Genomic DNA, 12,243 nt, shown 5'->3' with positions numbered 1-12,243 from the left:
GGATATTAGGAGTCTTTCACTTGGAGTAATTAGTCTACGGACTTGAATTAGTGTATTGTTTACAGTGATGAAACCTCTGCTGTTTGAAAAAAAATCATCTACGACTTGTTTGGTTAAGAAATAAATACAGATACGATTGTTGGTTATTCTTGATGAAAAAAGAATGCGTTTGGACTAACTAGAGATCCTACAGCTAACAAGTATTCTTCTAATTTAACATCATTGAGAGAATTAAAAACTATTGCTTGTAGCTTGGATGGATAGATCGGTTCTTGTTGTTTGCTGGCTGCAGCTGAGTAAGATAGAGGTTTTTATGATGAGGATTGCGATAATAATTCATCGCTATGATTAGTGACGTCAAATTCGATTTCTCAACACCATTTGATTTTCCTAAGTACGGACCTGTTCCGCTTCGGGTTTTGGTAATTGTCTTTAACGACAAAAAACTGGTGTAGATCAATGACTGTTGATCAACATCAATGTGTTATATTGATGGTTTTAAAAAATTCTTTAGTTATGAATTACTTATTAATAGAAAAATATGTACTCACAGAAAATGTTTTTCTATACACACTGAACTAACACTAATATACTTGATGTTAACGTAGTGGAAGAATTCTATGATTGGTTTTTAGTTAAATTTACTAATTTGTCAGGATCCATCAAAAAGCATGTGTGCTTATTCGATATCAGTGCCGGACCCCACTTTTATAATCTGAAATAATTCCAAATGGATTTATGTTTTAAGAACGTCATTAAAATCTAAATAATTTGTAGATAGTTGGTTACAAAAAATTAAAAAAGTTCTAAAAATTTTCTAAAATGCTGACATAACTCAAAATAATACTCATTTTAAATATAACCCCAACTTCACAAAACTGACAGAACTCAAAATAGTGCATAGTATTTTACCTTATTGTGTTTTTGAGAAAGAACCACATATCTCAAAATATGACAGTCTTGTGCAAAACGTCAAGCAAACTTTTCTTATTTATCTAATTACCAATATCGACACTTCTACCATCTGATGGCCATAGGCATAAACTAACTTTATGACGTTTTAACACAAAAACATATAAAATATTTAAAATCTGTTCACTAACATTTTTCACTTTTTTTGAGATATGGCGGTCTTCTTCCGAAGTAGCGAGCTATAGGATATACATAAAATATTTTTCGTGAGATAGTGGAGGAATATTTACCAAGCCATATGACTCTTTTGAAATCCATAATAATAATATACCTATAATTAAGTATTTCGATAAAAAAATTAGACGAATTAAATCTGGCAACTTCTATTTTATTAAATCAGACAACTTTTATTATTACCGTTACATTAAGTTACCCTTATACCCCAGTCCACATTTTTTTCTTCCTTTTTCTACGTAACTATGGGCTTTTTAAAATCATAATTCACTATTTAACTGTAATTTTCATAAAAGCTTCTGTTTAACACAATTTTTGTTGTTAAAATTTACATTCTTGTAAATCAATTTTTTTCCTAACAATTGATATTCGTATAACATTTTAGGGCGATTCAGGAGGTCCTTTAGAGCATAATGGTTTATTGGTGGGATTGGTATCCGGAGGTGGTAGTGAGAAAGGCAAAAAATTCATATTCTACACGGAAGTGGCATTCTTTCGTTCGTGGATAAAAAATAAAACTGGTATCTAAAATAGGAACGATAATACTTCTTGCATCAGTAAATGTTTGGTGAAATATGTATTAATTAACTGTTGTTTGCTCTAATAAAATATGTATATAAACCCGTTGTTTTTGTTACCTTTGAACAAAGTAAATATGTGACTCATTCAGAGAAGTTTTTTGAAACTTAAATTTATTTGTTATTTTTCTGTTGTGTGGATACACATTTTTAAATACTTTGCATTTTAAAGTTTATTTCGTTGGATAAGCAATACAGCGTAATTTAAAACTAATTTTATTTAGCTAGTTTTTTTTTAATTGTAGTGTTTAATAAAAACATACTCGCATAGTGCTTAAAAATTTGTTACTTTCCCCTATGTGGGCTGGCATTGACTCGAGCACACTTTTAAGTTCCTCTATCTAATAATATTTTAGGCCATCTGAAATAATGGAGCCTAAAGAAAACTTGGTACTCATTAAAGGAGGATAACATAAATTCAGATAAGTATAATCTTGAAAATATTTTCGTGTATATTAAAAGGATAGATAATACCGATCGTGGTCGCTTACATTGAATTATAATAGGCCATATTTAAACAAAAACTAGGAATTTCTAATATTCTTCAAATAAGGGGAATTGGTAGAAACAGAATTAAGGTGGTAGTAGCTTTTATACATTTGTAGTAGGTATTTAAAACTTGGTACGTGCGTTTCTATTGGTATAAGCATATTGGAACCCTAGCCAATTTGGCGTCAATTTCTTCTCAAAGTCTTTTTGTTAATTTTGGTTTAACATAGTTTTTTTTTTCTTAATTTTCTAAGGCCTATTAATTTTCTTGAAAGCAAACTTCTGGAGTTCTAAAACTTGACACATAAGTTTTCCATGGTGTAAGAATGATCTTTTGATTTTGAGATCGGCTTGTCTTCTTTTCCTTTTCCTTTATTCTCTTACGTATTTTTAAATCTTTCTTAAAACTTATCATATAGGTTCTATTTGGTGTACGAAAGAACCCTATTCATTTTGATATCGTCATGTTTTCTTTTTCTTCGATCTCACTCGTATTTTTACACATTTTTTTTTTTCAAAGGACCAATGAACATGAATAATGAAGACCTAGCTGAAAAATAACTGCAAAAAACCTGCATAATCTCAGTAAATACGTATTTTCGGTTACCTAGCATCTTTTTAATAAATTTTATAAATCTTTTTTAAACAAGTTTTGCCATTAAGTCTTTTTTATTTTTTAAAAATATATACTTGATCGTTCACCCTTTTTATTAACTTGTCTCAGCTATTATTAGTTGGCTACACTGTACTGATGACGACCAATGAGTCGGAAATACGTATTTACAAAATATTTCTATTATTGTCCATCTTTCTATTGCATATCCTTCTTTTTACGGATTATTTCCTGTTAATATATTCCCTATAATAAGGTTTAACTTATCTTCCTTTGCCAAATTAAAATATAGATGTCTCCCTAACTACGCGCACGGCTTTGGTAAATAGTACTTATTCTGGGATAAAAATCAGTCAGCAGTGCTCGGTCCATAGCAACATTCAACACATAACAAAAACGATAAACTTGAACCATGGTGTCAGGTGTAAATTAATAAGAATATACATTGGGAAAAGCACCGTAAAGTACTGATGCGTTAATAGTTCCCTAGTACAGTCTTAAAAATGGAGTTAAGTGGATCTAAGTCGCCATCTAATCTAATATTCGATCAGAACCTACATAAAAACTATGAAAAGTTTAAACAGCATTTTTGATATCTACCTAAAAGCAGCCGATTTAAGTAGTAAATCAGATGAACGAAAAATTGCTTTGTTCTTAAGTTATGCTGGAGAAGAGGCCATAGAAGTGTTTAAAACATTTAAGCTCGCAGAAGAACAACAAGGAAAATACAAAGAAGTAATAACAGCTTTTGATAATTATTGTAAACCCCGTAACAATGAAACCTTTGATCGTTTTAAGTTCTTTTCAAGAAATCAGGCAGAAGGAGAAAGTATGGATCATTTTATAAAAGACTTAAAAATACTGGCTAAACCATGCAATTTTGAAAATCAAGAAGACAGCCTCATAAGAGATAGGATAATTTTAGGTGTCCAAGATCATAATTTACAAGAAAAACTATTGGGAATAAGTAATTTAAATCTGAAGACTGCAGAGGACACATGTAAGACAATGGAAGCTACTAAGATCAAAGCCAAAGATTTAAACAAGGAAGAAGTAAATCTAATTAGAAGAAGAAGAAGTTTCAGTCAAGATAATCCCAGTACTAGCGACAGAGGCAATAATACTCGTAATAGTAAGGAGTACAGTTGCCTAAAATGCGGAAGAAGACACATTAAGGGCAAATGTTTTGCTTTTGGAAAAAATTGTGTAAAGTGTGGACAGGTGGGACATTTTGTAGTTGGATGCAAAACTGGTAACAGTAAAACAGATAATTATAGCTATAACAAGGTAAATCAGCATAAAGGTAAATATTTGAACAGTTATAATAAAAATATGAATAGCAATCAATTTAACCACCATGTAAATGTTGTTGATGATAAAGTTGGACAGAAAATGTATGTATTGATAATAGTATAATTAAGTTTAAGGTTGATTCTGAGGCTGAATGTAATGTACTTCCACTAAGTTGGATTAAAAAATTAGAAAGGGAGAATGAAATAGTTCGTTCTGAGCAAAGTATTGTAGCTTATGGTAACAATAAAATTAGAGTTGCAGGCAGTATAGTGCTAAAATGTTAAATCAAAAATAATATTCAAAATATAAAATTTGTAGTTGTAGATGTACAAGGCAAACGTATTCTTGGATTAAAAACATGTGTAAAATTAAAGATAATTTGCAAACTGGATGAGGTTAATTTAAACAATAAGAGAGATACCAAAAACAGTTTCATTAACAAAAATAAACAGTTGTTTGAGGGAACTGGTAAAGTACCGTTTAAATACAGAATTAAATTAAAAGAAGGTTATAGGCCAGTTGTAAGTAATTGTAGAAGAGTTGCTGAAGAAGTTAAAGGTAAGCTAAAAATTACTTTGGATGATTTAGTACACAGAGATATAATTGAGTAGGTAGATGAACCATCAGAATGGGTAAGTAATATAGTTTGTGTTGAAAAGTCTAATTCAGACAAGTTAAGAATTTGTTTAGATCCTATTCATTAATGTATAGATAGGCATCCCATACCAACAATAGAAGAAATAGGTTTAAAACTAAGGGGGAAAAGTATCTACAGTGTGATGGATATGTCAGATGCCTTTTATCATATAGGGTTAGAGAAAGATAGCCGAAAATTATGCACATTCATAACCCCATTCGGCAAATATCGCTTTAAGAGATTGTGTTTTGGCCTATCATGTAGTCCAGAAGTTTTTCAAAAGGTAAATGAGAATATTTTTGGGGATTTAGATGTTCCAATATACTTTGATGACATAATAATAGCAGGAAAAGATGAAAGAGAACATGATTTGATAATAAATAAAGTATTAGACTGAGCTAAGCAATTTAATGTTAAATTTAATTCTAAAAGTTACAATATAAAGTAAATGAAGTGAAATATTTGGGGCAGATTTATTCCAAAGAGGGGATAAAACTAGATAACTCGTATGTAGAGGCATGTTAGAGGTACCAGAAAATAAAAAACAATTGTTAAGTATACTGGGAATGGTAAATTATCTAATAAAATTTATAGCAAATCTAACAGAAATAGTAGCACCACTTAGAGGTTTAATAAAAAGCAAGGTAAAATTTTTGTGGACTGCTGACCATGATAATACATTTAATAACCTGAAAAAAGTTATAGGTAATTTACCAACCCTTAAAATATTTAACCCAAACTTACAGATTACAATACAAAGTGATAGTTCCCAGTACGGTATGGGAGATTACCTTATGCAAGAAGGTCAACCCATAGCATTTTGCTCACGAAGGTTGACTGATACTGAAATAAGGTATGCACAAATAGAAAAAGAATATTTAGCAATTTGTTTTAGTCTAAATAAATTTCATCAGTTTGTTTACGGCAATAAAATAATAGTACAAACTGTTAAAAATTCTTAAATATAATTTTGAAGTAGAGTATGTACCAGGTTCAAAGATGTATGTAGCTGATCTATAAATTTATTTAAATCTGATTTATAAAACATGAAGTAAAAGAAGATAATGAAATGGAAGAAGTTGTGCATACGATTAACATTGAAATACCTAGTACCAATAGAAGGTTAGCAGAAATAAACAAAGAAACTATGTATGATAATAATCTTAAAAAAGTAACGGGGTACTGTATAAAAGGGTGGCCAGATAAAAAAGTATTAGATAATGATGAGTTAAAGCAGTATTTTAAAATAAAAAATGATTTATTGGTGCGTGAGGGAATTTTATTTGTCAATGAAAGAGTTTGCATACCTAAAAAAACTACAAAGTCACATGGTAAGAGAGTTACATAAATCTCATTTTGGTATGGAGAAAACAAAAAGGTTGGCAAGAAAAATATTATATTGGCCTAGAATAATAACTGACATTGAAAATTATATATCTAGGTGTCATATATGTGAAAAATTTAGCAGAAATAAAGTAAAGGAACCACTAATACCACATGAGGTACCCAAATATCCATTTGAGATAGTTGGGTCTGATATATTAGAATATGCTTCAAAATATTACTTAGTGCTAGTTGATTACTACAGCAACTGGTTTGAATTAAAAGAAATAAAAAGTAAAGGTATAGATTAATTTTAAAGCAATTAAAAATAATATTTTCCAATTTTGGCATCCCTGCAAAATTTATATCTGATAATAATCCCTACAACAGCTTTTAATTTAAAAAATTTTGTAATCAGTACAATATACAATGTGTCTTTACAAGTCCAAGGTACCCAAAATCGAATGGGTTGGCTAAAAAAACAGTACACATATGTAAACAAATATTAAAAAAATGTAACAACGAAGACGAAATTTTTGTGCATTTGTTAAATTATAGAGTAACACCACTATGTGGTCTGAATGCTTCACCTTCGGAGCTGTTACAAAGCAGGTTACTAAGAACAGGTTTCCCTATGTCAAAATAGATTGTAACAACCCAAAATCACTAATGAGTATGAGAAAAAAAATAGAAAGAAAGTTGGTATCAAAAAACTATTATGATAGTCGGCTCAGCACAATTCAGATTTTAATGAAAATCAAGATATATTGTTTAAATTAAAAAAGGATGGGTGTTGGACACCAGGAAAAGTCATTTCAAACACTAACACTCCACGTTCATACTTGGTGAGGGATCAAAACGGAAGACTTTATAGGAGAAATTCTTCCTTTCTAAAAAATACAAAAAATCCAACAGTTATAAATTCTCCTGTCAATGAGAATGTAAGAGAAAACTGTAAACCCAGTAGTGGTGATTCATCTAATGGTGAGAATAATTGTATAGCTAGTAGTAGTAAGGATGTACACAATAATGAAAATACTTGTAAATCTGATAACACATCAAATGAGTGTCAAAGTGTTATCAATAGAGAAGCAAAATGTACAAGATCAGGTAGGCTCATCAGCTTACCAAATAAGTTACAAGACTATTATACATAGCGTTAGTAATAATATGTATTTGATAATTCACGATGTCAAGATAAGTTTTATATTATAATCTATGTAGTAGTATTAGCTATTAGTATTTGTAAAATTCTGATTATGTCAATATGTATCTAGAAAGGAGAGATGTTACATATATGACACTTCATAATGTCGTGTCAGATATCACCTATATGTTCTATGATCACGGAGATACATGACATCTGGGCTAGGGGAAACATAGGTTATAGGTTAGCTTTTAAAATTTAATAAACGTGCTCACAAGTTAATCTTGTATTATTTTAATTTAATATATAGCCAACTTAAAACAAAGACATTTTAAATATGTATATCAAATGTAATGCTTGTAATATTAGAATGTCTTCCCTTGTTAGTTATTTCTCAGATCTACGTTTACCTTATATCTTTGATATATATTTTCTAGTGTCATTCGTTGTGTTTTAATTACGTTGTTACGTTGAATATAATAATATAGGGAAGTTAAAAGGTTTTTTATTCTATTATGTTTGATTATTGAAAATTATTATGTTAAAGTACTTGTTGGTTTTGATGAAGTGGTTTAAGAGTTATTGCATATCGTTTTCGTTGCTTATTACTAGTACACACTTCTCTGATTTTGTATTACCTTATTTTAGGCATTATAAAACAAGTTTTAATTTGTCTTTCTTCCTAGGTTTTAAACTCTGCCCCTATCGATACTCACAGACAGCTGGTAAATGGTATTCTTGCAAAAAGTTTCAGTGATAAGATAAAGAAATTTTAAGTAAATTATTTCCTCTATTTAACTGAGTCTTCTATATAACTGAATTTCTTTTCTTGTTTGTTAATTTTTCAGCTCTACTTTTACATTAAATGTCCCATGGTGTCTTACAATCAATTTTGTGTTTTCATTTCTGCTGTTTATAACATTCTTTTTGTACTCTTTGTGTCAGGTCTTGTTTCTGACGCTTAGGTCATTATTGGTCTGATGACTGTTTTGTAAATTCTGCCTTTCGTTTCTTTTCCGGTATTTTTATTTCTCCATATTGTTTCATTTAGGCAGAATGCAGCTCTGTTTGCTCTATTTACTTGATCTTCCTCTTCGGTTTCGAGCTTTCCGTAGCTAGTTAATGTGATGCCTAGATATTTAAACTCTATCACTTTTTCTATTATTTGACCTAGATATTTTCGATCGTTTTGATTATTCCTAGAGGTATACCTTTTGCATACAGTAAGTGAACAACGTCTTTTAATTTGACCCGGTCAAATGCCTTTGTAAGGTCCACGAAACATAAATATGCCGGTTTGTTGTATTCTAATGATTTCTCTTGCACTTGCCTCATTCTAAATACAGCGTCGTTGCATGATCTTCCCGACCTAAAACCTTGTTATTCTCCTGCTAGTGTTATAATTTCATTCAATTTATTTGTTATCACTTTGGTTGTTAATTTTAGTGTTGTGTTTAATAAATTAATTCCTCTGTAATTTTCCGGGTCCGATTTGTCTCCCTTTTTTAAGAGAGGTATTAGGATGCTTAATCTCCATTCTTGACGAATTCTGTTTTGTTCTATTATTTTTTGGATTAGTTTTAATAGTTGTTTGGTTAGATTTGGTCCTCCGTACTTTAGGAGTTCGTTCGGCATTCTGTCCTCTCCTGGTGATTTTCTATTTTTGTGTTTTGTTAGGTTTAAATATTACAAATTATTATGATGAAGTATTTGGTGGTTTAATTGAAGTAGTGTTAGAACTAGTGCATAACAATATTGTTGCTCGTTTCTAAAACATACTTTTCTGATTTTGTATAACCTTATTTTAGGCATTTTCTTATTATTCCGTCTTTTATAATATTAAATAAAAAAAGTTTCAATTTGTCCTTCTTCCTAAAATAAAAATAGATATAAATAGTAGAAACCTAAGACTGGTGAAACATTGAATCTTTCTTTTGGAATATCAGTTATCTCGGCTCTTTGTGTAGTGCCTTTTTCATTTTCGAGAAAAATAAAATCTTTTATCTCAAGATAAAGCTGAAAATAATACATGGAAATTAAAAGGTTTTGTGTTTTGTTATGTTTGAAAATTAGAAATTATTATGATGAAATATTTTTTGGTTTTATTGAAGTTGTGTTAGAGCTAGTGCACAACATTATTGTTGCTTGTGTCTAAAACATACTTCTCTGATTTTGTATAACCTTATTTTAGGCATTTTCTTATCATTTCGTCATTAATAATATTAAAGAATTCAAGTTTCAATTTGTCCTTGTTTCTAGATTAAAAATCTAACCCTATAGATGCTCATAGACAGCTGGTAAATGGTATTCTAGAAAAAAACCTTCAGTGATAATCCAGTCGCCGGCGCTTGGTCCACAGCGACATTCGACGCCTAAATGTTTCAGTAGAAACCTAAGACTGGTGAAAACACTGAATCTTTCTTTTGGAATATCAATTATCTCGGCTCTTTGTGTAGTGTCTTTCATTTCCGAAAAAAATAAAGCTTTATGGAATTTGTACCAATTTATTCTTTCGTTTTTTATAGAGGCGTTTAATTTCACTTAGATCTTTTATATAGTGGGTCAGTCTTTATAATGTTAATACGTTTTACAAACAGGTTTATAAAACTCTGTTAATTTTTCAGTTAATTTTTTAAAGGCGTTATTTTATTTTTGTTGAAAATTAGCGAAGTAGTTTTGTATTTCGGTAAGTCCAGGTTTTTTAACTCTGCCTACAGGATCAATTGACATACTACCAATGATACTACCTCAATGATCTTGTTGCCGGTCCTAAGCCCGGAAAAAGGAGGAAGGTTCTTGGGTCAGATTAGCACTTTAGCCAAGTTAAAAAACCTTGTCTTTTTTGAAAAAATATTTTTTTTTGTTTTTCGGTACAGACTATTTATGACTTATTTTAAAAATTTGCGACTCTCAGATCAACGATTTTGCTAAAACATTGTATAGTAAAGAAGTTGCGTGACCAGCGGAAGATTCTAATATTTTTAAAAAGATCAAGAACGATCTAATCGAGAATTCCTGTCAGCAGATGTGTACTTATGAAAATAATCAGGTAAATGTCTCGTAAAATTGATGAAACTTCTAGTCAAACCAATGAGAAATTAGAAATTTCTAGAAATTGTAATGAGAAATTCAGAAATGTTTACAGTAAAGTCGAGGATTGAGCTAAAAAAAAAGTAAAAACGTTTTCTGGATCAAAATCTAAAATTCAAAACATAAATATGTAAAATTTATTTCTCATTACAATCAATTATGGTTAAGTCCCATATAATAATGCCAAACCAAAACAATTACAGATTCTTCTATAGTATTTATATAAGCACTATTTATACTTTTAACTCAATTAAGTCGTGATAAATCCACAATTAGTACCACGTTTTAGTATACAGAACGTTGTGTGGTGATTTTAAACCATAAGTTTTGATTTTTGTATTCTAAAAATATAGTCGGCAATTGATTTTTGGCGTAAGTTGGCATTTTTTGCAAATCCACTATAGTTTTGAAATTACCTACTCTTATAGTATCTTGATAGACTTTTAGTTTATTAAGCTTCTGTAGAAGGAGCTACTAGACTGCAATAACATTAAGACATTAAGTTACGTATTTTCTGTAAATACTGTATACTACTGTATAAATATAAATGTAAATCAAAGTTCTGAAACTAAATTGACCGGCAAAAAAGTGGCCACCCTATAAATTTCCAAAAATAAAAATTCATTAGAAGTTTTATGCACTGTTTTATATTGTATACTCAACATCTTTTTATTTTTAATACAAAAAAATGGTCATTAGTACTTGATTCTTTAGCATAATTTATTAAACTAGAAGGCTACAAAAGAAAATAATGTAATATCGACACGAATTACAAACAACAAAAATTAAGGGTGAACTTGCACAACATTGCCTTATATCGGGTATTATACCCTAAAACATCAATAACCGTTTGCATACAATTTAGGAGGTAAAGGAACAAATTTTAAATAAAAACTCTTCTTTCTGGCTGACCTCTTTCACTTCTAACTCTACGATGAAGTTTATCCCAAGGATGTTTGATGATATTCAGATCAGGCTCCAGCTTGGCCATTCTAGAGTATTAATTCCTATTTCCCCTTAAGTAATTTATTACGATTTTTAATTCATATTCATTTAATTGATATTTATTATTATCATGCATAAAGTCAAAATTGTCTCAATAAATTAACCAAATATAACTACTGGGTGTACTGCTCGAATTTTTATTTTTATTTATACGGTGGCCACTTTTTTGTCGTTCAGTGTACCTTCATATAGCATGATTAAGCTAAATATTATGTTTTTATGGAATTAAACCACAAATATTGGTTGTGATTGTGATGAAAATCACATTTTTAATTAACTATTGGAAACCAAATTTCTTCTTCATTTGGAGCTATTTCTGCAAGTCTTGGTAAAAGTTCTTCTTGTAGCAAGACTAACAACATTTTTGAATTTAAATTTTCCTCATAGAAAAATGGTCCAATGATATTTTATTAAAATATTCCTAACCAGATATTTATTTTTCGACGATATTGGGTATGGCTTTCAATAATATCCTCAGGCTATCCTGTCGACCAAATCCTTTAATTTTGAAAATTTGGTTTATTATTGAATGTAAATGTACATTCATCCCTATTTTAAAATTGTCTGTCTGCATTAGCCCTCTCTAAAATTTCATAACAAAAATTCCGTTCGTCCCTCAACATCTCCTTCTCTTAGTTCTTGATGACATTGAAATTTATATGAACGGAAATTATTCATTTTCAAAGTTTTTAAGACCGTATGCTAAGAGCCGTAAATTATGCATATTAAACTGGTCTGCAATGGTCCGAGAACTTATTTTAGGATTTTCTACAACTGCTGTTAATACATTTATTTAATTTTGATTTTCTAAATTTCTTGGTACCTCAGCAATATTGTTTGTAGAGGTACAATTAGAAACCACGGTCCCAGTATTTTCAAAATTTTGTAAAATTCTTTGAATTATTGAATGATTTGGATTTGG

At 29.9% G+C, this 12,243-nt stretch overlaps 1 protein-coding gene across 1 annotated transcript in view; it reads left to right on the top strand.

The window, feature by feature from the left end:
• LOC140438998 (trypsin-7-like) overlaps positions 1 to 1,761 on the top strand; it is a 48,270-nt gene extending 46,509 nt beyond the window's left edge. The window contains exon 6 of the mRNA XM_072528632.1: positions 1,532 to 1,761. Coding sequence (XP_072384733.1) covers positions 1,532 to 1,675 — 144 coding nt within the window. The 3' untranslated portion in view covers positions 1,676 to 1,761. The remainder of the gene's footprint in view (positions 1 to 1,531) is intronic.
• The last annotated feature ends 10,482 nt before the right edge of the window (positions 1,762 to 12,243 follow it).

The sequence above is a fragment of the Diabrotica undecimpunctata genome, chromosome 1 (assembly GCF_040954645.1).
Source record: "Diabrotica undecimpunctata isolate CICGRU chromosome 1, icDiaUnde3, whole genome shotgun sequence".
Taxonomy (NCBI): Eukaryota; Metazoa; Arthropoda; class Insecta; order Coleoptera; family Chrysomelidae; genus Diabrotica; species Diabrotica undecimpunctata.
The sequence above is the reverse complement of the archived record's forward strand: the minus strand, read 5'-3'. Positions and strand labels throughout refer to the sequence as shown.